General features: G+C 43.8%; 1 protein-coding gene across 1 annotated transcript; it reads left to right on the forward strand.

The window, feature by feature from the left end:
• Window positions 1–4,036: 4,036 nt before the first annotated feature.
• ADPRHL1 (ADP-ribosylhydrolase like 1) lies at window positions 4,037–24,277 on the forward strand. Its single transcript, XM_066571613.1, has 7 exons — window positions 4,037–4,250; window positions 7,990–8,154; window positions 13,169–13,294; window positions 15,865–16,005; window positions 19,076–19,203; window positions 22,905–23,037; window positions 24,120–24,277. Exons 1-7 carry the CDS (start codon window positions 4,037–4,039, stop codon window positions 24,275–24,277), a joined length of 1,065 nt encoding a protein of 354 aa, XP_066427710.1.
• Window positions 24,278–24,955: the final 678 nt, after the last annotated feature.

Genomic DNA, 24,955 nt, shown 5'->3' on the forward strand with positions numbered 1-24,955 from the left:
GTTGTTTTCTGGTTCATTTATTAGGTTCTTGTGTTACTTACTCCACCAGCCAGAAGGGGGTAAGGATGTAACTCATTAATTTTTAAATGGCCTTAATAAATATTTGGTCATCTGTGTCACCTCACTGTTAAGCTTTTAAGAGGCTTGACATGTTTAGCTGCAGTGCTGTATTCACTGCATGTATCTGCTGGTCACCAGACTCTCCACTATTTGTGTCATTTGTTTGTGCTGGCAGTGGGAGCTGTTGTTTTTGCAGGGAAGTGTTGCTCAGAGCTGGCTCTGAGCTCTGTTGGAGAAGCAGCATACTCAGAAATCTGTGCAAAGACCTTCAGAGTTATGCATTCACCTATCATTAATTCTCTTTTGAAAGTTCAAGTCAAAATAAGTAAGTTGTCCTCTATCTTCAGCCAGCTGCCATCCTTCTCCAGTGCTTTCACCAACCACGGGCTGCTTTGGTGTTGCACAAGTTTTGTCTATTCCTGTGACAGTGAAGCTGCAGATGATACTTGAACCATGGCAAGCCTGTTTTCATTACAGTGTCAGCACCACTGACTTCCCTCAGCTGATGCCAGCCAGCATCTCGCTCACCAAAAGGCACAGCCCTCCTGAAAAAGTGTCATGTTTTTAAAGCCATAAACCTGTTCAGCAAAACATGTTTTCTGAACTTTTTGTTATCTGCAGTCTGCTGGGTAGAACTAGGTGACACACCTCTAAAATTAACTTATTAGTTCTAAACAGTTGACAGAGGGATCTGCAACTGCAGCTGCCTCTACAACCACATGCAGAACATACTCTATTTCAGACGAGTGGGTGCAATGTTCACCTCTTCATGAGAAGTGCTGGGGAAATTCAGGGGCATTCACATTTTGATTGAGCACTGGGATACTTCCTCTTGTTGGTGCACATATTTGACCAATTCCCACGGGGGGTTTTTTGTGCCTCTTTTCCCAGCAGTTAACTACTCTATTGTATGGCAAACCCTATAGGTTTCATGTCATGACCTCAGCTTTCTGTCAAGACAGTAAAGAAAGACTCCATCCTGTGGTGTTAAAGGATCTTTTTCCTTCAAGGCAGTGGTGTAAAGCTATATGGAAATAATTCATCTTCATTGTTAAAGAATTGAGTAAAACCAGTTTATTTTTTTCCTGGATCTCAATGAATGTGTTTTAAAGGAATGATCCTGATGCTCAAGTAAAATCCTTCACTCCAAGAGCTGACAGAAGTCTGGCACCCACCTGTTATCAACCTTACTTTTCCTGGATATGGCTCTGCACCCTTTGGATGGGTGAAGTTGGAAGCAAGAGCATTTCTCTGCCAAGTGTCTTTGACTGGCAAAGGATCACTCAGTCACAGTGGAAGCATTTGGGGTGCAGTCCTCTTTTAACCTAAAGAGGGTTTGTGTGGACACAGCATCAGTCCAGCTCCCTTTGCTGGTTCCTTGGTTCGGAGCAGAGCTCAGCACCTGCAGCACGCGCGGGCTCTGTCCCGGGCCTGGAGCCCACCCACGCACTTCCCTCTGCTGGAGAAGGCACAGGAGCCACGTCTGCCAAAGGCTGCTTTCATGTTCTCACCTCGGGTTCCAAATGCAGTTGAGCTGAAACAACAGTGTGTTGTCACCAGCACAGACAAGCCTTTTCTCTGTCCTGCCTTCCCATTCCTTTTTTTATGGACTCTCCCCATCTGAAAGCTGTCATATGTACACTAATGAAAAGACACCAAAGATGCATTTTAATATGATTTACCAAATAGTTTTGCTAGCTCTGCTCAGATCTTCTTTTTTTTTTTTTTTTTTCCTATTGTGAATAGTTACCCATCTTCATGGAATTACTGTATTTTATATCTGTTTAAGACTTATAGGTATATTTTACAAACAATTGTCTCCTTTGTGGGAAGTAGGGGTAGTTTAGTGTGTCTAGCCTACTTCTGCTCAGAAAGCTCACAGTAGCTGGAAGTACCACGTGAAAAGGAGATAATGTGTAATTAAAAAATTATATAAAAATGTCTTCGCTGCATGTTCTGTTTTACAGAGTTGAAAAATAGAACTTCTCTGAAATTTTCTCTGGGTTTTTATTATAGCCTTGTACCTAATTTGGGCTGTGTTCTGAGCAGCTGAGTGTGTTGTGTTGCAACAGAATGAAGTCTATGGGAGGCAAAAGGGCAGTGCAACTGCCAGCCACATTCGGAAGAAAAAGATAAATGGAAAACTAAGAATAGCTTTGCCCATTTTCAGGGAGCAACCTTCCATCTGATGAGGCCCTTCCTAGCTCACCACAGTGCCTCAGCAGGTGATTCCTCCTGTCCTTGCTTTGCAAGTTCAAATGCCCACGTGCCTCCAAACCGTGATGCTATGCAGGGATAGAGAACAGGTGTGTGCCACAGAGGGGTGGAGGGACCTGTAACGGAGATGTCAACCTCAGTGCTTCTGCCTGGTGTGCTCTGTAAGCTGCCCTGGCCTTGGTTTTCCATTTTTAGTGTTTGTTTTCAGACACGTGGAACGTGTGGCAACCTGCAGAGCAGGGGTGGCTCTAAGATTACCTCTGTGTTGTGTAAATGTCCTGGTTGTGGGACATGAGGCTTGTTCCCCCTGCCCCCCCACAGGGCTGGCATCCACCACTTGTGGCAAGCCAGCCCTAGAGCAGGCTGGCCATGCCCCACTGATACTTGTCCCTGCATATCTTCTGGTCCCTAAGGCATAATTGTCCTCTTTTTCTCGTTTTTTAAATTTTTTTTTTTTTTGCTTTTTCAGCATGGCACTGTGACTTTCTAGCAATGAAAACACACTCTCAGTGTCCTTTTCAGCACTTCTGTTAACCAATCCCCATCTTTAGAACAAGAGGGCACTAACAGAAGCTACTTTCACCATTTGGGCATTTTATTTCTTCTAATGTAGAGCAGGCATGGCAATGCTTCTCTGTGTCGTGAAAATCATTAAGTACAGAGATATTTCTACACAGGTCAATAACTCAGACTGTGATTAACTAACTCCTTATTAACTTGTTGCTTTGGGTGCTAGGATGATGCATCCCTTATATTGCTGGCCTTTTCCATCTGAATAGCAACCAGTACTGCCCTCTGAAAAAGATCACAGAAAACAAAGACCTTTCCCCTGGTATTAGTTATCAAAATTACAGTCAAGTCAATGCTTTCTGTTTACCTCTCTATGTTTATACTTACATTTCTATTTCTGTCTGTAATGGAGTAGTAATTTGTGAGTCTTTAGGATTTTATTAGACTCACAGGATGCCACTTCAATACATCTTTGAAAATAGTTTCCTTCCAGAGTTGAAGTGTGGACTGACCTCAGCTTTAGGAAAAAGTCACTCTTTGCCAGGGAGTAAGAGGCATGGAATTGAAGTTGTTGTTTTGCTCAGTGTTTATCCAGGGGTGCAGTGAATTAGCAGAACATTCTTGTACTAGGTGAACAGAACAAGAAAGCTGTTAACAAAATATCGCCATAGGGTGTAATTAGAAATGGGAGAGGTTATCTGCATTTCACTTGATTTCTTACTGCTTAATCCCTCCTTCTAGATTGTGCAGAGCCTGGAAGACTGCTTTTATAATGGCCTTTACTTCACTTCTGACTGGTCCCTGAGAGGGAGGCTGACTTCAGCGTATCAGAAATGGGCAGAAGAAAAAATATTAATTTACAAGTTGTTGAATAAATGAGCACCCCTGTGGAGGCATCTGTTTTTCTGGGTGTAGAGTTACTTTGGCAGGGTAGGGCTAAGGATCTCCTGGCTTGCTTTAAGCTGGGTTGCAGAAACGAGGCTTTTGCAGGTCTGCTCTTACAGTTTCATTGAACGAAGCCCCTGCAAAATCCCTGGGTTATGAAATATTTCCTCTCTGTCGGGTCCCAGACAAGAGATGGCATCTGCAGAGCCAGAAAAGGAAGTCCTTGCCTTATAGAGAGAGCTCTTGGTGTGACACAATGGCTGATATAAAGTGTCGGGGAAGCTGAGTAGAAGGCAAAGGAACAAAGGAAGATCGAGATTCGGTGGCTGTCTCGAGCAAAAGGAAAGGGGAAAGTGCCTTGGGCATGGATAAATTTAAGGCTGCACTTGTTCTGGCTGGGGTAGGGGATGCTCTCGGGTATCGCAATTTCTCCCGTGAAAACAATGCCTTAGGAGCAAAAATCCAGCAGGAGCTGAAGGAAATCGGAGGGCTCGAGAACCTGGTGCTGTCTCCTGACAAGTGGCCAGTAAGTGACAACACGCTCATGCACATGGCTACAGCTGAGGCTGTCATCACAGGTAGGTACGGCGGGAACGGCGGCCACAGGCTGCAGAGGAGCTGTGGAGCTGCTGCATTTCTTAGAATAAGCCTGATTGCTGGGGAGATCATGAGAAAGAGTGTCAGAAATGCTGCTTTTGTTAATGATGGTGTGCATTAGCTCGGCTGCTCCATGAGCACAATCCTGTGACCCTCTCACAGACTGGGGGATCTTGATTTCTGGAGTGTGGAGGGGCTCTTCCTGTATTTTCCCTAGAGATATACAGTTGGTTAAAGACTAAAATATCACATGTGCAGCATAACAAAAAAATTGCCAAGTAGATTATCTGTATGCTGGAGTACATCAGGGAATACTATAGCCACTAGAGAGTCTTCTGTAACAGATAAGAATTCTTCTGAGTGCATTTTTCACATGTTTGTGTCCAGGCTGGAGTAGAGTTACCTTAGTACCTCTTTCAGGCTAAAAGCACTAGTGCTGCCTCCTCTTTGCTGCCCCTCAAAAAAAGGGTTGCATCTGCAAAAACCTCTTTGTTTTATAAGGAGAGCTCCATGTCTTTAGTCCAAAAAGTATCCTAGCACACTGTATTTATGATTAAATCTGTCAGAATAGTGGAAGTTATTAAGATATCTTCTAAAATCACTATGGTTTGAGAGAGAACATGTGTTTTTTCTTAAGATGGGGGTAGTCTTTTTAAGATGAGAAGTGTTTGTATTGACACCTTACCCATCAAACTAGAGCTTTCTGAGACTGGCAAGATCATAGAAAGTACACCAGAAGACAGTGACCTCTCAACAGTATTTTGCCTCTTCAGAATGATTCAATTTTTCTTAAATCACTGTAAAAGCATTCCTGATTTTTCTCAAAACTCGTAACACTGGATAACTACCAGTAGCAGAAGCTCCCAATGTAGAGGAGTATCCTTCACATCAATGAGGTTTCCTTTGTGCTAGTGTTTCACTCCTTTATCTGCCTGCCTCCAATCTGCTCTAAATTTAGTAGGCAGAGATCAGTTGAAGAGTGTGTAGGACACTTCATACTTGGCTATTAGCTAACCAATGGTTTAAGGGGTAGCTAATACACTAAAGATAAGAGTAAGATGTCAGCCTATCAAGAAAAAAGATGACTAGCATATTTCTGAATATAGGCTATGATTAAATACATATCATATGTTTCTTGCTTATGGAACCCTCTAAAATCATAACTTCTGGGTAATCAAGTCAGTTAGAACAACAGTAAAACAATAATTCTTTTTTAAAGTATAGCAGCCTGTAAATTGCTCTAAAGAAAAAAGTTTAAACTACTTTTTCCATTGACTGTGTTTATCCTACACTCTCATTTCTTTCACCTGGTCAGACAAACATTATAAAAAGGTGCTTTCATGGGCTGGAGAGGAAACAGCAAGATGGAATAGGGAATTTTAGAAAAGATCTTCATTTCAGAGCAACATTGGTGAGTGGGATAAACCAAGTCCTTCTCCCTGCTTCCCACAAGGGAAACAAGAACCCCTCCTGCCCACAGCAGTGTCTCCTCCTGTCATTGGGAATGTGAAAAAGCCCCATGGCTGCTCATGGCCCAGCCTAGGTGCCAAATCACCCACGTCAACAGAGTGAAGCTGAAGAATGTGAACATCTCTGAGGCTGAAGGCACCTGCCACCAGCCTCGGGGACCTGCCCCTTAAAAAAAAAAAAAAGGCAGGGAAATAAGCAATACAAATATCTCTGTCGTTCCCTGCCCTGCTCCCTGCACATCCTGTTTGCCTCCTGGCTGCCTGCTGGCCACAGCATTCCCCAGACACTCACCTGCAGTTGCAGGATATTTGTAGGCTGGGCCAAACTTGCCCACATCTCAAAGCCATGAAGTCCTGCTGTCAATTGTCAGGGCACTGCCCTCAGAGAGCTCCCAGCCTGAGCTGAGGCAGCAGCCAAGGGGCAGGCTTGTGTGAGAGACAAAGGCAGTTCTCACCTGGGGAAGGGATTTTGGCAGCTGCACGGAGAACATCCCAGGAGAACAGCCCAGGAGGGGAATGGCCACAAGCAGCCTGGGCTGTGGGCACTGCTGCAGACTGAGCTGCTGCTCCCCAAATCCACCCTGTGCCCTGACTAAAAGGCTGATCTGACAATGAAGGACAGATACAACATCTGCTCCCAGGAGTCTGTCCTGTCCTATAAGGGAGGAACATGGACAGCATCATCAAACATAGGGAAACTATCTCTGTAACAACAAAAGCATTGAGGTTTTCCTCTCTTGCTTACACATGGGTTAAAAAAAAATAAGAGTTGATTTCTAAAGAAAGAACCTGTCCTATTGATGGCTGAGACAGCAATCTGGCTCCAGGCATAGGGAGCCATGGTGGGCTTGAACAGCCTGGATGTGCTGGACCACAGGGACTCTGTGCTCTGGGGACAAGGTTTCTGCAGGAGCTGCCAGGCAGTAAACTCTGCTCCTGCCTCCCATCTGGATAAACTGTGACACCTGACTCCTAAATCTGGAAAGAGCTGGCAGCTTGAAAGTGTCTTGTTTCTTCAGGGATCTTATGTGGGATGGCCAGTGTAACTGGTAGGGTATTATTTCATGTGAAAGAAGAGGAATCTTTGTTCTACCCTTCATCTTCTTTGATGCCTGCCTCCAAAACTGGTACTTCAGAATGCCTCTTGCTTCCGGGACTCCAAACTTTCTCCTAAGTTAAATTGTGGATTTCCAGAATTCACCATCTCTGTCAAAATGAAGATATTTTTAGAACTTCCCCTGCTGTGTCATTCAACCTGTGCAACTAACCAAGTATTAAATGGGGTTTCTCTAAGTATGCAGAAATATATATAAGTGGATAAATTCCTTTGGCCTCTGTTCCCACTGATAATAGATGCCAGTGGAAGGTTTTCCTTGGCATGAGTCAAGGGCAGGATTCTTCAAGACCAACAACAGAGAACATCAGCTGAGAGAAGCAGCAATACTGAAGGAACAGTCAGTGTTTAACAGAAGGAAGGTTCCTCCTTAGGCAAGACTGTAGGACTTTTTAAATATAATCTATAAACTGATGTTGTTAGTGAACTTATTACAGAGAGAAATTTATGTGCTGGAAACCACCTTCAGGCAGTTGGGATTTACTACTCTTACCGATTTTTATAGTATTTTTTTAAAAACCTCACTGTTCATGATACTATAAGATATTTGGAGCCCTGCAGAGCCCTGAAAGACCTAAAAATTTTACACAAAATACATATAACATACAGATTTATAAAAGGAAGTTGCACTTTGTTTTTTTATCTAGTCATATGTATATCTTAAAGTGATTCTGTAATGTGGTAATTAAAAAAAAAAAGGCTTTAATTTTTAAGTTGGATTCACATCTGTAAGGGCAGGGGCTGAGCCAGGCACAGCTGGCTTTACCCAGACTCCATGGCAGCCACGCTGTCACCTGACAGTTGATCAGCTCTGTAATGACTTCACACCACAGAGCTTAAATAAAGGCCCTCAGCAGCTACTGTTGATTAACAGAGTGCTTCATCATGCCAGTGAGGGAATTAAACATGGAAAGAAAAGGAGAGAAAGATGAGAGCTGAGACTCAAGACCATTCTCCCTCCAGCCTGCTGTCATGTTGTGTAAAAATGTGACAGTGGCACCAGAAACATGACTCAGTATATTGGAAGTGGAAACAGGAATATTTCTGAATATTTCTCAAATGCACAGTAAGCTTGCTTACATGTCTTTTTGCTCCTCTGCCTTCACACAAGAACCTTCTCTTCCCTCCTCTGGGCAGATTACTGGTGTTTGGAAGACCTGTACCGGGAGCTGGTGAAGCGCTACGTGGATGCTGTGGAGAAGCTCTCGGGCAGGCGGCCGGACCCCGCCACCATCGAAGGCTGCAGGGAGCTAAAGCCAGACAACCACCTCCTGGCCTGGCACACACCCTTCAATGAAAAGGGTATGGTACCACTGTCCTTGTAGAGGGCCTGGCTGGAATAGTGCACACTCTCTGTGTTTGTGGCTATATGGAAATTGTTTCCTTTTCCCCCTGACATCAAAGGCCACTACCCCTGAAACGTTTCCATGCTCGCCTGAGGATGACAAGAGATCTGCCAAGAATTCCTTCTGTAGGTCACTGTGTCCTCTTGTAAGCAAACCCTTCCCTCTTTAACATCTATTTAAAGAGACTTTGTCCTTGGCTCTGTGCCTCAGGGTCCAGATCTTTGTCCTTGAGTTTAATGGTTATTTTAAGAAATATTTTCTGCCATTTTTCCTTTAAACATTTGTAGACTTGGATCTTTTCAGTGAAACCAGATCTGAAACAATATGCCAAGCTTATAAATTACTCTAATCACCAACACATTCACTGGAGGGAAAGCAGAGACTTTCTCCATTTGGATGCCCTGCTAACAACTATAATTGTTTTATTAATAGTCCCTAATATTCCTACCCTGGTTTACCTATGCCTGTCCCTCTCTTTCTTTCCCTTTATGATCATTTACTTCTACAATGAATAAAATTTCTACTTCAAGTTAAATAACGTCCACTCAGCCCTGTGCACACACATATACGCACAGTGCAATTCATCCTGTAGAGACACCCCATTATCAGAGATGGGGAACCCAGACAGCCAAAAACTGTGTCAGCTCACACCCATGGTGGCTGTGTCCATGGTGTGACACTCAGCCACTGCAGAGCACACAGCCTCAACAGAACTGCATATTGATGCAACACCATGGCAAAGACCTGGTGGCACAATGCCATGGCTATTTCTGGGTCTCTGCAGCCAGTTTTCTCTGACAAAAAAGTATCTCTCACTTGTCCCCTGCTCCTCTCAACAGCTGCTGGGAGTGAAAAGGGTGTATTCTTCCCACTCTGCTATCAGCCAGCCAGATCTGAGAAAGTGCCCCTTTGGCAGTTGTCGTGTGTTTTGTGACTGACAGTGGATAAAATTTGGGGAAAATAATTGTGGGAGCTGCTGTTGGCCCCAAGTAGCTCTTAACATTGTTCAACAAACAGTTGAGTATGGCTGTTGCCTGTCTCACTGCAGTGTTGGAGCCACCACTCTTCTTTCAGCCTTCCTCCTCCTCAGCTTTCCATGGACTATCTGCTTTGGGGATACTCTGGGCTAGAAGAATCTAAAATTAATTCCTTCCTTGAGATATGGCAGCTAAAAGCCACCTTCTCCATCTGTTCTGACAAATAAGCATTCAGAACATTTCAGGAAGCCTTTTTTTCACCCTGAGAGCAGGAGAACCTGAAGTGCAGATGTTCTGTCTTCTATGGGGTCCAACAGTGCTATGGACATAATTAACTTTTAATTGAATTTGCACAAAATTCTTGAGGCAAAAACATGCCACAGGCATTGAATGCCTGGGATTGAATGCCTAGCAGTCAGACTATATTTTGGATGGGATGGAACCAAAAGGCTGATTTGCTGTGGGCATTCTATCTTGCTTCCAGCAAGAATTCATGTACCAGCATTCATGGGCTTATCTTAGGTAATTTTGCATTGCTTATGGATGCTTCTCTGCTCAAATTCTTGTGGGTTTAGTCAGCACACTGAATCCCTAAATCAAATTGCCCTATGTGTCTCTGCCACCTCATGTCATGCTCATTGCCACACTCATTACGGAGATACCTGGGTTATGTTAGAGGCTGATGAGATTCCTGTGACCACCAGAAACCTGCCCAAGATTGTCTAACACCTTCCATTTTAAGAGCTTGTTTACAATTTACAACATGATAAGCACAAGGCTAAAATTCTCTCCATTAAGTGTTTACCTCTGTTTGTCTGTCAGTATTTGTTTAAAGTTTTGATGCAGGTGAGTCTGCTGTTTCTGAGACACAGTAAGAATGTTTTGACCCAGTGCCAAAGCTTCAAATTCTTCAGAAGAGAATCACTGATGTTATAGAACTGGAATCAAAATTTAAATAAGGTAGTACCCCCTGAGGCGGATATTTGTTTTTGGAGTGACTGCAAGAGGCCAGTCAAATGGTGGGTCAAATAGCTGGGCTCTACCTGAATCATGTGCATTTCAGGCCGAAATCCTCAGCATCCAAGCAGGTCTTTATTTGCAGCTGTGGAAGCAACTTCTGGGCCTCCTAGAAACATTTGAGAACTTTTTGCAGGTGGTATTGGCAGAGGAGCATGAGGGAAAAGTGTGAGGAAAAATGAGGAAAGTAAGGGGAAAGTTGAAGAGAAGATTAAGCTGCAGATGCACAGGAGATAAAGGTGCTGGGCTCTAAGTTTTCATGCAGAATGATCTGTAGTCACAAAAGGCATATCCTCTTCAGGGCTTAGTATCCATTACCCTAATCTTTGTTATTCTACAGGTGTTGACTGAAGAAAATCACACTGAGGTGTGACATACTAAAAAAGAATAATGTAGTGCATGAATGAAAAGGGAAATAACTGAGAAACATGGATAGGTACAGCAAAAATTCACTGTCTCCTCCAGGACAGCAACTAGGGACTTCTAATGAAACTTGGAGGTCATGAGCTCAAAGCAAGACAAAAAAAAAGGACTTCACACAACACCTACATAAGCTGCATAACTATTTTCCAATGCCAATTTGCAGATGCTACAGTTCATGTGAGTTCGAAAATGAGCTGGGCAAATTCACTCAGGGGAAATCCTTCAAGGGTTTTTAAGCAGAAAGATGAATAATCAGCTGCCTCCTGGATCAGGGAGACAAATTGTCAGCAGCTTAGTTAGTACAAGGAGATAATGTGACTTTTACTCTTTCTGGAGTATCCTCTTCACTGTCAGACATGATGAGCTGGCTTGACCTTTGGTCTGATAATGGAGGACAGTCCTTTACATTGTCACATGTGTCACCCCTGTTGCTTGCACTCGTCTTACTGTGGCTTGTGTCCTTAGTTCAAATGGTAGATGTGAGACATGGGATTTAGTCCCCTGAAGCTCTGTCTGGGTTTAATGCTACTCCATGTGATGGAATTTTTTGTTACCAAGTTTACTTGTCTAATTCTGCAGAAGGTTTTAATGGAACTTCCCAGACTGTAGGAAGGCAATGAAGTGGCAAAGACCAGCTCCTCCAGACCAGCAGTCAGATTACAGTAGTACATCTTCCACTTCAGTATACTGAGAGATGTTATTTATTAGCAGCTTTGTGCAGTGCAAGAGCCTCCCCTCTTGGAAAACCAGCATGGACTGTCCTCTTTGGAGAAACCAGGTCTGCACAGTGAACACTCTCATCTGCTACTCTGTGGCGGCAGATGATTTAATGAAGAGTTTGGTCTTGCAAGCAGGAGATATTTCTCCCAGTTGAGTGGTGCCCTGGAAGACTGGATTTCCTTCCTGACTCTTCCGTGTGGTTTCCATGTGATCAGTGGGCTAGGCAGACAGTTTTATCTGCTCCTGGAGAGCTGCTCTAGGGAAGAGGAAGAACTTTTTTCCCAAGAGGGAAATTCAGATATTGCACCTGGAAATGCCAGTAGGTGGTTTATGTTAGTTTGGCTCAGGCTTCAGCTTGGTTTGAAGTAGATCTCACTGCCACCCCCACTACTCCACTTGGATCACACTCATAATCTTAGGACATTGGAGCTGGAGCCACTTGGCATGAGACTTGATGGCAAGAGGTGTTCCAAAAGAGCCCCTGGTGCTTTGCTGTCGCAGCAGACAAAGCCCAGTGGAGCAGCTGAGGGCCCTTTTGCAGATAAGTGACTGAAAGCTGTGACCCTGGCTCCTTGGCATCTCCTGCTTCAATTCACTCTGGCCCCCGAGCTGCTCCTGCTATGCCATCATACACACAAATGGACATGCTGCCTTTCTCCATGCTGCCTGCCTGGGAAGGACAAGGAGATTGGGCTCCTAATGCAGGTTCACATAAGCTAAAATTAGGTGGCATAAATACCCCCCTTATCTTCCAGGAACCCAGAAGAGAAATGCTGATTGCTCTCAGCTATTCCCAAGGTCACTAGGAAGTGTGATTGAGCAAAGACAGTGCTGAAAAATGCCAAGTACCTTGAAAAATAGAAGCCTATCCATCTCAGGGTAGTTGCCTGCAATGAGTTAATGCTTTTTTGGGCATTGGTTCACCAGCTGCAAAGAGGAGATAATCACCTCACTGGTGCCTGGTGAAGATAAGCTCATTAAACTTCTCTGGGATCCTAAAATTACTGTGATAAGTACTGCAGAGAAACTCATTAGGAAGTTTAACTCCATTCAATGAAGTGTTTAAAAGTTGAACACCTGGGATCACACATTCAGTGCTAAGGATTAAAAGAAATTCTGAATTAGCTCTTCAATAAACAAATTCTGTGCTACACGGGGGTGGAGGTTCCCAAGACTAAGCTTGGTAAGTGTAGGCTGTCGCACAACAAGCACTAATTTGAGGTTACATGGGAAACTTCAGTTCTGACATTGCCTAACTTTGTAGGATTTGGCTCAGTAGCCTTTAGTTTCTTTTGGACACATTATTTTTGTATGTAGCAGAAACTGGTGAGGCTCTCCAGGATGAAATATGCATTAAAATTGAAAGGTGAACTGTGAAGCTCATATAAAGTGTTTTAATTGTGTGTTTACAACTATAAAATAAGGGTGTGTGGAAATGTATCTGTTTCTCAAAGTTCTGTTTCTGGTGTGGGTACCCGGAGCAAGCAAAACAGGAGAGTCAGCCAAAAATGAGTGAAGATGGGATGAGAGTTTGGGTTAAGCAAATCCTGTGAACAAAAGAGCACATGGCTTTTTGAGCCCACTGTGGTCTTCACAGCACTTGATTATACTGGAATATTCCTGTAAAACCAGAATGACTATGTAGGAGCAAAATTCCTCACAAGAAATTTTCAAAACTTGTAACTCATTTTGCATGGTAATTTCCCATTCCCAGAGGAGTTCCCTTCCCACACATGAGCTGAATTAATTAAGTGTGCTTGTCTCACATTTTATCAACATAATTGTGTGAGATCAGTCTCCTTTTAAATGCATGGTGTTATCCTTTTGCTCTAGGTTCTGGATTTGGAGCCTCCACAAAAGCCATGTGTTTAGGGATGCGATACTGGAAGCCAGAAAGGCTGGAGTCACTCATTGAAGTGAGCATTGAGTGTGGACGAATGACTCACAACCATCCCACAGGTAATGCCTGCACTCTGACATCCCCTAAGGCAGCTTTGCTCTTCTGCAGGGACTAACATGGCTCCTGTGAACTCCCCTGGTTAACCCACTTCTGCTTTGCAGGCTTCAAGGCCTCAGTTTGAACTTTGCTTGGTTGATACATACATGTGTATATTACTTATATAGGCTTATATATTTGCTTGTATATTATGGTGACAGCATCCTCAAGCAGAGTTGTTTTCTCTCCTAAAATCCCAATATGCATACATAATCTGCCTTGTCCAAAGCATATTCATGTTAGCTGCCCTGATCAAATTTTAGGATTCATGAATATCTAGATGACTCACACTTATCATGCAAATTTATGGTTCAGGGGATAACAACATTTTTCTCTTGGCAGGTTTTGTCATATCCAATCACTGTAGGTAAAGGTAGTAAGCCAAAAAAACTCAACTCCACATATTTTAGGATACAATCTGGAATATTTTCTAAACAAAGCCTAAATAAGCAGATTTAGTGTTGTTTTTAATATTCAGGTCAGTCATTTTGATAATTTTATGCTATGTAAACATGTATTCATTTTGTCTGTTTTAAACAGCAATAAATAAAACCATAATGAATGATGACATGTTCAACACACTCAGTGCTATGAAGCAGTCAGAAAAGCCATCAGGATGCCATAAAATTAGGGAAAAGCATTCAAAACAAAGCAGAAAATTAGGCTGGCATGTAAAGTCTGTGGTGAATTAGCAGCCATAAGACTGCTTGTAGTCTGTGTCCATCACATCAGAAAGGGCTTATGAGACCCAGAAAACGTCAGCATTGTCAGACACCTTCCATACAATGAGAAATTACATCCAGAAAGAGTTTTCAGCTGGGAAAAGAAACAAGTAGTACAGCAGGAAGACAGAAAGGAGAGGGGTGGAAGGGCCACATGCACTTCACTGCCATCCTGAAACGTGTCAGGGAAATGCCAATTATTATCCTCATAACTCAGATTCAGAAAACCCAACCAATGTGTCAGTTGGGGCTGAAACATGAAGACAAAGGAAATACTTGCCCATGTTATGCACAATGAAGCCTCAGACCTTGCTGCTACAGGCAGCTGCAAAGTCCATGGGTATGCCTGGGGTCAAAGGAGACCAGGCAAAGAGGCTGTCTTGTCAAAATCAAACAAGCTGTGTAATTAGAATGGCCCCTAAAACCAGCCTGGTTGCTCAGGGGAATGGAGAAACCAAACCACTTCACTCTGGGGTTCCCCCTGTCCTACAGAGGGGAAGGTGTGGGCAGGTGTGTACCACCTTGGGCAGGTGTGCCTTCTTCCCCAGAGAGGAGCAGCAGGCTGTGTGAGGGCTGCCATGAGCAGGGTGACAGCAACAGGGGGTGTGCAGCCTGGGAGGGGGCAGGAGGAGACTGCCAGCCCCTGGGCACCTTCAGGGCACACCCCAGCCTCTGCCACCCTCTGAGCGAGCTGTCACTGCCCCCTGCTAGCCCTTTGGTTTACGCTCTAAACCCTCTGCTGCCACCTTCACAGTAAATGTGGCCCTCAAAGATCTTCCGATCTTTGTGGCATCTGGGCTAGATGCTGTCTATCTGTGAGACCCTTTGGGCTGGGTCTACACAGGCTGTTATTCTTTATGAGAACATCTATGGGACTCACGTTGGATGTGCCTTGGGCCTGACCCAGCATTGCAAGTCTTGTGGCAGAGGGAATTAGTAATCACCTCATCTGGGCTTGTCACCTCCTAAGATAATTTTGTTTTACCTTCAGCAAAACACACAAAATTCATGATTACCTCTATGCATGAGTGAACACTTTTGGACCCATGCACTGAGAGAAGCATCTGCATCAAATTTTGCTCAGCTAGGATTTATTTAGATGACTGACTGGTTTTCTTCAGCTTCTTTTGCACACTGCACCAGGTTGGTTTTTTGCCCTTGCCAGAATGCCAAGAGGACAAGCAAATACAAGAAATGAGCTGACTGTTTCTGGTGTCATGGAAGTGTTGAGTGCCCATCAACAGTTAAAATATTTGTAATATTTAAAATGTTGAAATATTTGTAACCAAAGTAGAAGACCAGCATGTCTTTCTTGGAAAATTTCTTTTTTCTTCTAAGGGGACATGAGTTTGTTCCCTTAGAGTCAAATGAGCCAGAAATAGTGTTAGATCTAGCAACCACCACTCTTTGACTGGATGATGCTGTAAACAAGTTGATATAGCCTGTAATTGAATCACTTTGTACAAGTCAATTATTTCATGTGACTTCAATCAGAAGATTTTCAGTATCCCATTGGTAGATGATGTTTATTTTTGACCCCTACCTCAATTTCTATCACATTACACCACTGAGAACAGAAGCTCCCTTCCATGTAAGATAAGTCGCAAACCAAGGGGCAGCACTCATTAGCCAATAATCTCAACATGCCACAAGTCAGGCTGCAAACAGGCAGAGATGGGTTGTGTACATTTGTTAATCTACCTGACAGCCACAAGGCATTCCACTGGCAATTGTAAGAGGAAAAACAAGGACAAAAAGGATGGTACCAGCACAGATGCACACTGCTAATCCTCATTATTTATGAATTCCAGGTTTCCTAGGGTCCCTTTGCACAGCTCTCTTTGTGGCATACGCAATACAGGGGAAACCCCTTGCTCAGTGGGGCAGAGAGATGATGAAGGTTGTGCCCATGGCTGAAGAATACTGTAAGAAGACCATTCGTCACATGGCAGGTACTGAGTCTGGATCAAATGTTTATTTTCTTAAAGCTATCTTTAGCTGGAAAGGCACTGAAGAAATGTCATCCCCTAGTCTTTACACCTTACTGCTTTCCCCCCTCTCCTCCCTCCAGAGGTTGTCCTCCTGCTTTCTCTGCTCAGAGAAGTAAGCTCTTCACAGGTGGTGCCACCTTCTTCTACCACCAGTTAGTTGCCTGGTGTATTGGCGGCAAAAATACAAAGCAAAACAGCAATGACCGTGCTCTACTGCACAGTTTTATTTTTAGGGAATCTTCAGAGATTGCTGGGAAGGGGGGAGGAAGGAAATTATATTTAGCAGGTCATTAGGCAAACTGACTGCTGAGATTAATTATTCAACTGCTTTCCATCAATTAGTGCAGTTCAACATCTTCCTTAAGGAAAACCACTGACACTCCTCATCCTGCCAGGAAAATTTCACCTGCAGATACCTCCTGACCAGGAGTTAGCTTTTGACCACAATTCAGATTTGACTTGTTGCTTTTCTGAATAAATATTTAAGATACAACCTGTCGTATCCTTGTTTTAAACAACTGTCACCCAACTCCTGAACTTGATACTACTACTTTTTTATTGCTATGCATGTGGTCTTTGGGGCAAAGGTACTTTAGTCCCCCCTTGCCGGGAAATGATGTTTGTAATGGTGAGACCTGCTGTGGACAGATGAGTATCATTACATGGAAACATCAAGGTAAGAGATTAAGGGACAGCTGTTGAGAAAGACTGAATTCTATAGAAATCTCTACTCAAGAAGACTCAGAAATTAAAATTTACCCCTGAAGAAAAGCTGCTGCTTTAAAATCTGAAAGGAGCCCTGGGAAGGCTTTCTGAAAGACCCTGCATTTTTATCTGTGCCTCATTGCACACCAGGATTTTTTTAGCAGAGACCCATGAGGAGCAGGTGCAGGATTAATGTGATCAAGCTTCTCTCTGAGTGGCTTTGCAGCAGGTCCCTGTCACTCCACTGGAGCAGGACCCCTCGTGTGGAAGTATGTGTGCTGGGCTCCTGAGGCATGCCCTCCAGCCAGTGCCCGTATTGTTGAGCTTCATCCTATTTTGGTAATGGGAAAAGTGTCCTGCATTAAAGTTAAGCTCCTTGGCTGCTGAGATGTGCTGCAAAGAAATCCTGCCAGAGTCCTCCAGTTTTAGAAAATCCTATTTTAGCTATCTTATCTTATCCTATTTTAGCTATCTTATCAAACAGAGAGTTTGTTATCCACGCCACAGAGAGTTCGACTCTACACCCTTCTCTGATATCCAGTTGCAATTACTGGCCAGATGCTTCCATGGACCTGAATGTGACCATCACCTCAGCTGGGCTCAAGGGATGGTGCAGAGCCTTGCTAGGGTTAGTGCCATGGGATTCTGACCATGCTACAGATCCACCCAACAGAAATCTCCTTCACCTGTTTGATCCCTTTATTTCTGAAACTCTGGAACAAGCACCTTTCTTGTTAAGGTGCTACATAGAAAACATTCAGTTTTGAGGCATTTCTATTTATTTTTATGGGGGAATTAGGGGAAAAACACCCAGAAACAAACAAACAAAAAGCCAACAAAAAAGAAAGAGGTCAGGTCACTCACATTTCTAAAAACTGTTATAACTAGCTGCTGTACTGGGTGTTGATAGTTTACATTTGCTTTGCTTACATTTGTTTTGCTCTAGATGCCATAAATACACCTAGATGCTCTCCTTGGCCTGATGGCTATAAATGCCCTTTCACTCTGTTTTTGTAAACACCTCCCCTTTTTAGGGTTCTAGTGAATGGAATGAGGCCAAGCTGGGTCATAGACTCAGAAAAAGGGCAGCTGGACATTTCCAGGTGTCTCGGGCACGTGGTTGAATGCTCATCACTGTCTGGGGCACTGGCAGCTGACAACTTTTGTAAAAGTGTCAAGTCCTACAAAGCAGCTTGGATTTTTACAAAAAAGCCCCTTAAAGATCTTAATTGCCTAAGAGAGTCACCACTGTGGCATTCTAGGAAAAGAAGCAATATCAGATTACATCCTTCAAGTGAATAGTTTGGTTGTGCTTTGTGTGCACTTCTCAGCCCTTGCAGCACACACCACTGAACAGCCAAGCAGGAGAGAGACAGGGAAAAAGTGGGAATGTTAAATTTTATTTTGCACCCATAGTCCCATCCCAAATTGCTAGTTTGCCTTGGCACACTCAGCCATCCAGGCCACCTCACTGTTCTCTAATTCCTGACCCCCCCTCAGCTTGCCAGGCAGGGTGTCCCTCAGGCCTCAGTTCTGCAGGCAGGTGCATGTGTATGTGCTTAACAATCCAGTGTGGCTGAGTTAGCTGCCTTTGTAAGCCTTTTTATAAAGGGTGAACCAGAGCATTGCCTAAAAAATACACTAAATTTAATAAGTTTATTTACATGGAGAACATTAAGCATGATTAGAGATCACTCCCCAAAGTGACAGAAAAAGAGGAGAAAAACATATGATTATTAAAAAAGGCTTTAATGTAGCAGATGTATGCATTATTCATCCCTTCGCTACATTTGATATGTATTACAAAATATGCAAATGAGAATTTTGGACTTTCCTATCTGTTTTTTCCTGAATGATCACACAATAAACACGATGAAAATAGAACAGAAATACTGGAGAATTTATGCAAATAAAAATTGATAACTGAGGTAGGTGGCAAATTGTATTTAGGATGTGGAAGCATTTTTAGATATTCTTTAATCATAGTAAAGGAATAAAAACTGACAAAGAATTGATTATTTTCTTTTTGTTGACTCTTATCTTCTCCTTGGAGTACTCTTCAGTAAATTCTTGTAAAATTTCATCTTGATATATATTAAATGACATTAAAATAGCACAAAATTCTGAAAGTATTTTCTTCATTGCATCCTCTGTTTTCAATTAGAAGTCCCACTCCATATATGCTTAGTATATATGCAGTATATTACTGTAAAATACCTGGGGTTTCGTGTCAGTCAGAACTGTCACTATTCTTAAAATATGTTAAAGTAGAACTGAAAATGTTCTTGAAATGAAATACTACATCATTAATTTCTTTTGCCTTCAGAATATCAAGAGCACTGGTTTTACTTTGAAGCCAAGTGGCAGTTTTATTTGGAGGAGAGAGAAATCAATGAGGAAAATCAGAATCAACCTGTCTTTCCAGCCAACTATGATGCAGAGGAGAGAGAAAAGGTAACGGCAACTTCCAAAAGTTCTTTGGATGGCTCTGAGCCAACAGAGGTATTTTCAAAGAGACCTTTCCAAATGATGACAGTGTAGTCAGGAATTTGGGTTTTTTATAATTTTTTTTTTTAATTTTAAGAAAGAAAAAACAACTCTCATCCTGGACTCCAGTACATGTTAGCTTAAAAAAAACCAGGTTACCACCAGTCCTGGGTTTGCTGCACTGGGAGAAAACAGTGCAGAGAGGCAGGCTTAATGGTCTGGTACCTGAGCAGGTACAAAATACGGGCCATGCCTATCTGAGGGTGGAAAAGGCAAACTGGAGCTCTCATTAAAGCCTAATGGAGCTGCAGCCAGAGTCTGACAAAAATACCCTCAGGTATTAGAAGCTGGATTTGGTCATGTTTAGTGGAGGGTATCCCTGCTCATGGCAGGGGATTGGAACATAGTGGTATTCAAAGGTCTTTTCCAATCCAAACCAGTCTATGATTTTTTGGTCCTTCGAGCAGAAGACAGACATCCCAAGTGATTGACTCCCTGCCAACCTGGGCTGTGCCAAGCTAGTTTTAAATGTCTTGAGAGATGGTGTTTCACCACATTCCATGAGATACTATTTTATAATGTACATGATCTTTTCTTTGCTGGCTATATCTTCTTAACTCGAGAGAAATAATGTGTCTTCTTCCCTGCTGTTTACCGCTATCTGATATGGGCTGGCACCCCCCAAAGCTCTCCACTTAGCAGCTAAGCAATAAGTATGCAGTTCTTGACACCTTTTGCCATAAATCAATCCCTTTTTTCCAGATTATGTAAATATAGTTCTATGCTTACGAGCCACTTTGTGTATTTTTAGGTGATTATCTATGCAGTGAAGATGCCCTATGGAAGTATGATTGATAACAAGAAATTGCTCACTCTAAATATAAAGAATATTCCTTTCCAGGTTTATTTTACTAATTCAGTGCCATGAATTTGCTACTAGTTTTATATTCCTTCCAGTACTACAGAAGTCTCCGCAGAGCTTTAGGAGAGATTAAAACAAACAGTAATTTCCCATGATCATTTCAAGAGGGAACTGTATGAACTTCTAATGCAGAAGCAAAATTTACCTTTGTTACCCTAGCCCAACTATTTTAGCCTACTGATCTATGTATTTTGATGAACAAGAAAGGAAAAACAGTGCTTGATCCTCAAACTCCCCCATCAGGCAGAGATCATAGCCTGGCAGAAGTCAAGACACTATTAGTGTGCTAGCAGCTATGGAAAGAAGAGATGAGGAGAAGGTAACTGTTCTGCCTGCCTTTTTCCCAGGAGTGCCCTCCCTTTGCCTTCCCTCCAGACTAGCTGTCCCCTTGTGTTTGGGAATACAGTTGTGTTTCCACATGCAGAGCACCAGTGTCTGGCACAACCCTTGCCCACAGATCACCACATGCAGGTTTCTGCTTGGCCAAGTGCACTTTTCTGCCAGCTGTATGTGAAAGTGAAGCCCTCAAATGTGGCTTGGATTGATCCAAGCATGTTTCAAAGGCAATTTCCCTCCCCAAAAAGAAATCACAGCCTGAAATGTTTAGCAGCAAAGGCCACATTCCCTATTACCTGGTATATATAATTTTTCAGTGATGTGCCTTTGGAAGATGTTAGATACACAGTGAATGGGCAGATATTGCTCAACACATGGGATCAGCCCTGGTTCTGCAAACAAAATACTGGCCTGACTCACTTTCCTGTAATGGACACAACAGGCCAAAAAACAAGGGAGGAACAAAACCAAAGTCATCCAGGACAATTAGAATATAAGGACATTGTTTCCTTAAGATGGAATTGCTTAAACCAGCCGTGAGAAAGAACCCAGAAAGGAGGGAGAAAAAAAACAATGGAAAAGGAGTGCTAGCCAGCAGGAGGTCAGCTCCTGAAGGGTGGGGAAGTCAGAAGCAGCTGTAATTACTGGTGGCAGGGGTTGACAGCAAGGAGGGGAGATGTGAATTACCTCCTGGGCTTGGCAGCAGCTCAGTGCCTTCAGCAGGAGGGTGCATGCTAACACCACATCCAAGTCCTAGGTCCTTGCTGGCCCACCCAAGGGAAGCTGGGCTGGTGCCACAGCACAGGGCTGGAGCTGAAAGGAGAAGGAAACAGTTTGGGAAGTGCTGCCTTGGGGCAGAGTTAAGTCCTGCCAGGTTCAGTCCCAGGACAGCTATCTGCAATATAAAGCTGTTCCAGCAAGGTGAAATGACATCAGATGTGTGCAGAGTGTCAGGGATGAGCAGGAATAACTGGGGTGACACTTGAGCAGCCTGGCTGCACACCCAGAATAGCCCCTCCATACTGAGCCCTCCTGCCTTTGGTAGCATTGAAAGTCTGTCTGTGCTGCTCCACCAGCATCCAAACTAGCAATCGGGCTGGAAATTTGCAAGGGGCAGAGGATGGCATAAAGGCATAAATAATCTCTCTAAATTGACAAAAAATAAAGAAAAAAAAGGAAAGAAACATAGAGTAAAGCTGCAGTCCAACTCTGCCATGTCTGATGTATGCATAGATAAATCTCAACCAAGTATGAAATAGGTCAGGTGAAAGTGAATAGAGAGAAATGCCAACCCTTCATACATGATGCAGAAGCCAAGAGCCAGACAACCAGTAACATCCAACTTGCCATGATGCAAATTAAACTTAAATTAAACTTCAGGAAATAAAGATACCCATTTCTTAATAGGACAATATTTTTTAACTATAAATTTGGGTTGAGATAATTTTGGGATTTGGGGCTAGAGGTACCTGCTCTAGAGAAAATCCAATTCTCCTTTGCAAATCTCTAAACTGGTTTTGAAGTTCTTTCTTCTGCCTTCTGGGGAAGAACTGTTTCTTACATTTGCAAATTATTTTCCCTTTTGTTCAACAACTGCTTTTAGAAGAGGAGAGAAAAGGCCTGGTGTTGTCATCTTAGTGCAAAAGTTCCCATACCTTCTCAGTGATTTCTCATGGGCATCTCCTCACAGCACAGCCAACAAACTCCATCTCTCTCCTCACCCAGCTAACCCACTCTTTTGTAGCACTCACCTTCTTATTGGACACAGCTGTGGCCTGTTAAGGGCAGGCCTGTTCCTAATCTTTGGTGATTAGCACAGCTGCAACTCCTCAGGGGTGAGACTACCTTCTGCACTATCTTTATTTTCTTACATTCTATCCTCCACAGCTTGGCAAGAAAAAGACAGAGAAAGGGGCTTAAATTACATAGTCTGAAACGTAGGCCCTAAAGAAATTATTGGACCCGAACATTTTCACCCCCCATGAAAATTTGGCTAATTGAAACATGTACAAACGTGTGACAAGAGGAGTTGAGAATATTCCCAAAGGCAGTAAGAGGACTGATGAAGTATGACCTTACCAACTGTAATTTTTTATATGACAAGGAATTTCTAGGATGTGAACTTGAAATCTGTCTTGATCTACTTTTTGGCATTTCTGGCTTGCTTAAACCAGCCTCTTGGCCTGGTGCCTTAAGCTGGAGTGCAGGTTTATACTGGCATCTCAGGCATCACCGGGACTGCTGGAGCTGCCACTGTGGCTCATCCCACACCACACCAGAGGAGCCACAGCACAGCCCCTGCTGCCCTTTCCCAACCCCAGGAGCCATTTCCACCCAGCAGGGGAGATGCCAGCCATGCCTCAGGCCTGCAGCTCCAGTGCCCTGCCCTGACAGAGCTGTGTCTCCACAGACGTACCGGCGCTGGAGCTCCGAAGGCCGGGGGGGACGACGAGGCCACGACGCCCCCATGATCGCCTACGACGCCCTGATGGGCTGTGGGGGGGATTGGACAGAGCTCTGCAACCGCTCCATGTTCCACGGAGGTGAGGATCCCTGTCCTTCCCACCCCTGCTCCCTCACCAGGGCCGGGATAGAGCCCCCCTGGCTGTCAGCTGCCTCTGTTGGCCAATCTGCCATGCTGTCTGTGACATTGCCACCTCTGGTTTTAGCCTCTAAACTCCATTCTTCTGGCAGCAGCTGCCACACAAGCCATTTACAACACTTTTCAAATGCTGCTCCATCTACATCTCATGGTTCCACCAGAGGTGCATGAGGAATAAGTGCAGTATAGCTTTCTAAAGGGCTGACAGATGCTGACAGAACATGGGCGCCTTTGGCAAAACAACCTTTTAGCTGTATGTAATGAAACCAAGTTAGGGAGAAAAATAATACAGCACCCAAACAAGTGCCAGCCAAATAAAACCCAGCACTTGGAGGTACACAATTAAGTACTTCTACAGCTTTGTGAGAGGGAACTTTCTCATTAGCAGACGCATCTTGCTGGGCTTTTGGGAGGGCCAGCATAGCTGGGGGGTAGGACCCCAGCCCTGAATCACCCACTCCCTCCCTTTTGTGGGGTGGGCCCTTTGCAGAGGCTCTGGACCTGCCCCAACACCGTGGTGAGAGCCCACAGTCCCCAGTGCAGACCCTGGCAGGCACAAACCCACAGGCACTGCATGCACAGAGCACCAGGGCTCCTCAGCAAGGCTGGGTGTTTTAGAGCCTGCACTGTGCTGTGCTGTGCAGAGGAAGAGACACTCTCCAGTCCAAAACCTTTGTTGTACAGTAGACACCCCTGGAACTATTATTCCCTCCTTTGTTCTTAGCAATGGCTAGCTGCCTGCAAGAGCTGCTGTGCTGGGGCAGATCTTCCCAAACAAACCAAGTGAGCTCCCAGCCCAGGAGTGCACACCACAGTGGCACCTCCATGTGCTTGCCTTGGCATCACTCTCTTGCTTTAGGCATCCTTAGCCTTTAGGACTGACCCAACACACCCCCACTGCACTCCATATGTGTGGAACTGCACTCCATCAGTGTGGAATGCTCCCTCCTCCAGGCAGGGCAGTGTTTGGCTGCGTGTGAAGGTGACACTAAGAGAGCACTGCAATTGTGTTTGACCCTGCAGGGGAGAGCGCGGCCACAGGCTCCATCGCGGGCTGCCTGTTCGGCCTGGTCTACGGCCTGAGCAAGGTGCCCAAGGGCTTGTACCAGGACCTGGAACAAAGGGAGAGGCTCGAGTTCTTGGGCGAGAACCTTTACCGGCTATCCATGGAGGAAAAGTAAAGCAGTTTCTGCCATTTTCTCTTTCTCTAAAGATTATATCAAACCCTGTAGATATCTGACTGGCATTCATAGTGAAGGAGGTAGCCCTGAGTTAGTCTGAAGAGCTCTATGTACATCGCGTGCAAGTGAAGATAGCTGAGTTATTAGACTGATTAGAATCATTAGATTGATTAGATATATGTGATATTTGTGGGTTTTTTACAGATGCAGGGATTTCTAAATATAAAGAGTGCTGCTTAAACCTCAAATGGCAAAAAAGAAATAAAACATCTTTTGACTGATTTCAGTCTAACTTGCTATAATACCACTTCTTAAACAGCTGTTTCCAGTAATTACACATATGAAATTAATTTTCAGAACTAATGCTTTCTTGCAAAACTAATGGTAGTACCCGCTCACGGGGATATTCTCTGTATATTTGACAATCCTTTCACCACTGTGTCCCTCCTTGTTCTCAAATCTAATGTGTCTGTGACACTTGTAAACCTAATGTCTCATGGATTAGCTTCTAATGAATCACTGATCCCTGTATCAGCACTGTGGTGTAAGGTATTGTTACATTAGAAGCTTCCAGAAAAGGAAAAGCCAACACTAAAAATACCTCCAAGGAACAAGCAAAGCATCAGTGTGTCTAGAATTTCTGATCAATATGTCTAAAATTTCTAAATTATGTTTTTA

Source organism: Molothrus aeneus, chromosome 2 (genome assembly GCF_037042795.1).
Source record: "Molothrus aeneus isolate 106 chromosome 2, BPBGC_Maene_1.0, whole genome shotgun sequence".
Lineage (NCBI taxonomy): Eukaryota > Metazoa > Chordata > Aves > Passeriformes > Icteridae > Molothrus > Molothrus aeneus.

What these genes read in the sequence shown, in the direction of transcription:
- ADPRHL1 (XM_066571613.1), top strand. Translation starts at nt 4,037, where the DNA reads ATGGATAAATTTAAGGCTGCACTTGTTCTGGCTGGGGTAGGGGATGCT. An exon ending in CACACCCTTCAATGAAAAGG is followed by an intron (nt 8,155 to 13,168) that starts GTATGGTACCAC and finishes CTTTTGCTCTAG; the next exon opens with GTTCTGGATTTGGAGCCTCC. An exon ending in GACTCACAACCATCCCACAG is followed by an intron (nt 13,295 to 15,864) that starts GTAATGCCTGCA and finishes TATGAATTCCAG; the next exon opens with GTTTCCTAGGGTCCCTTTGC.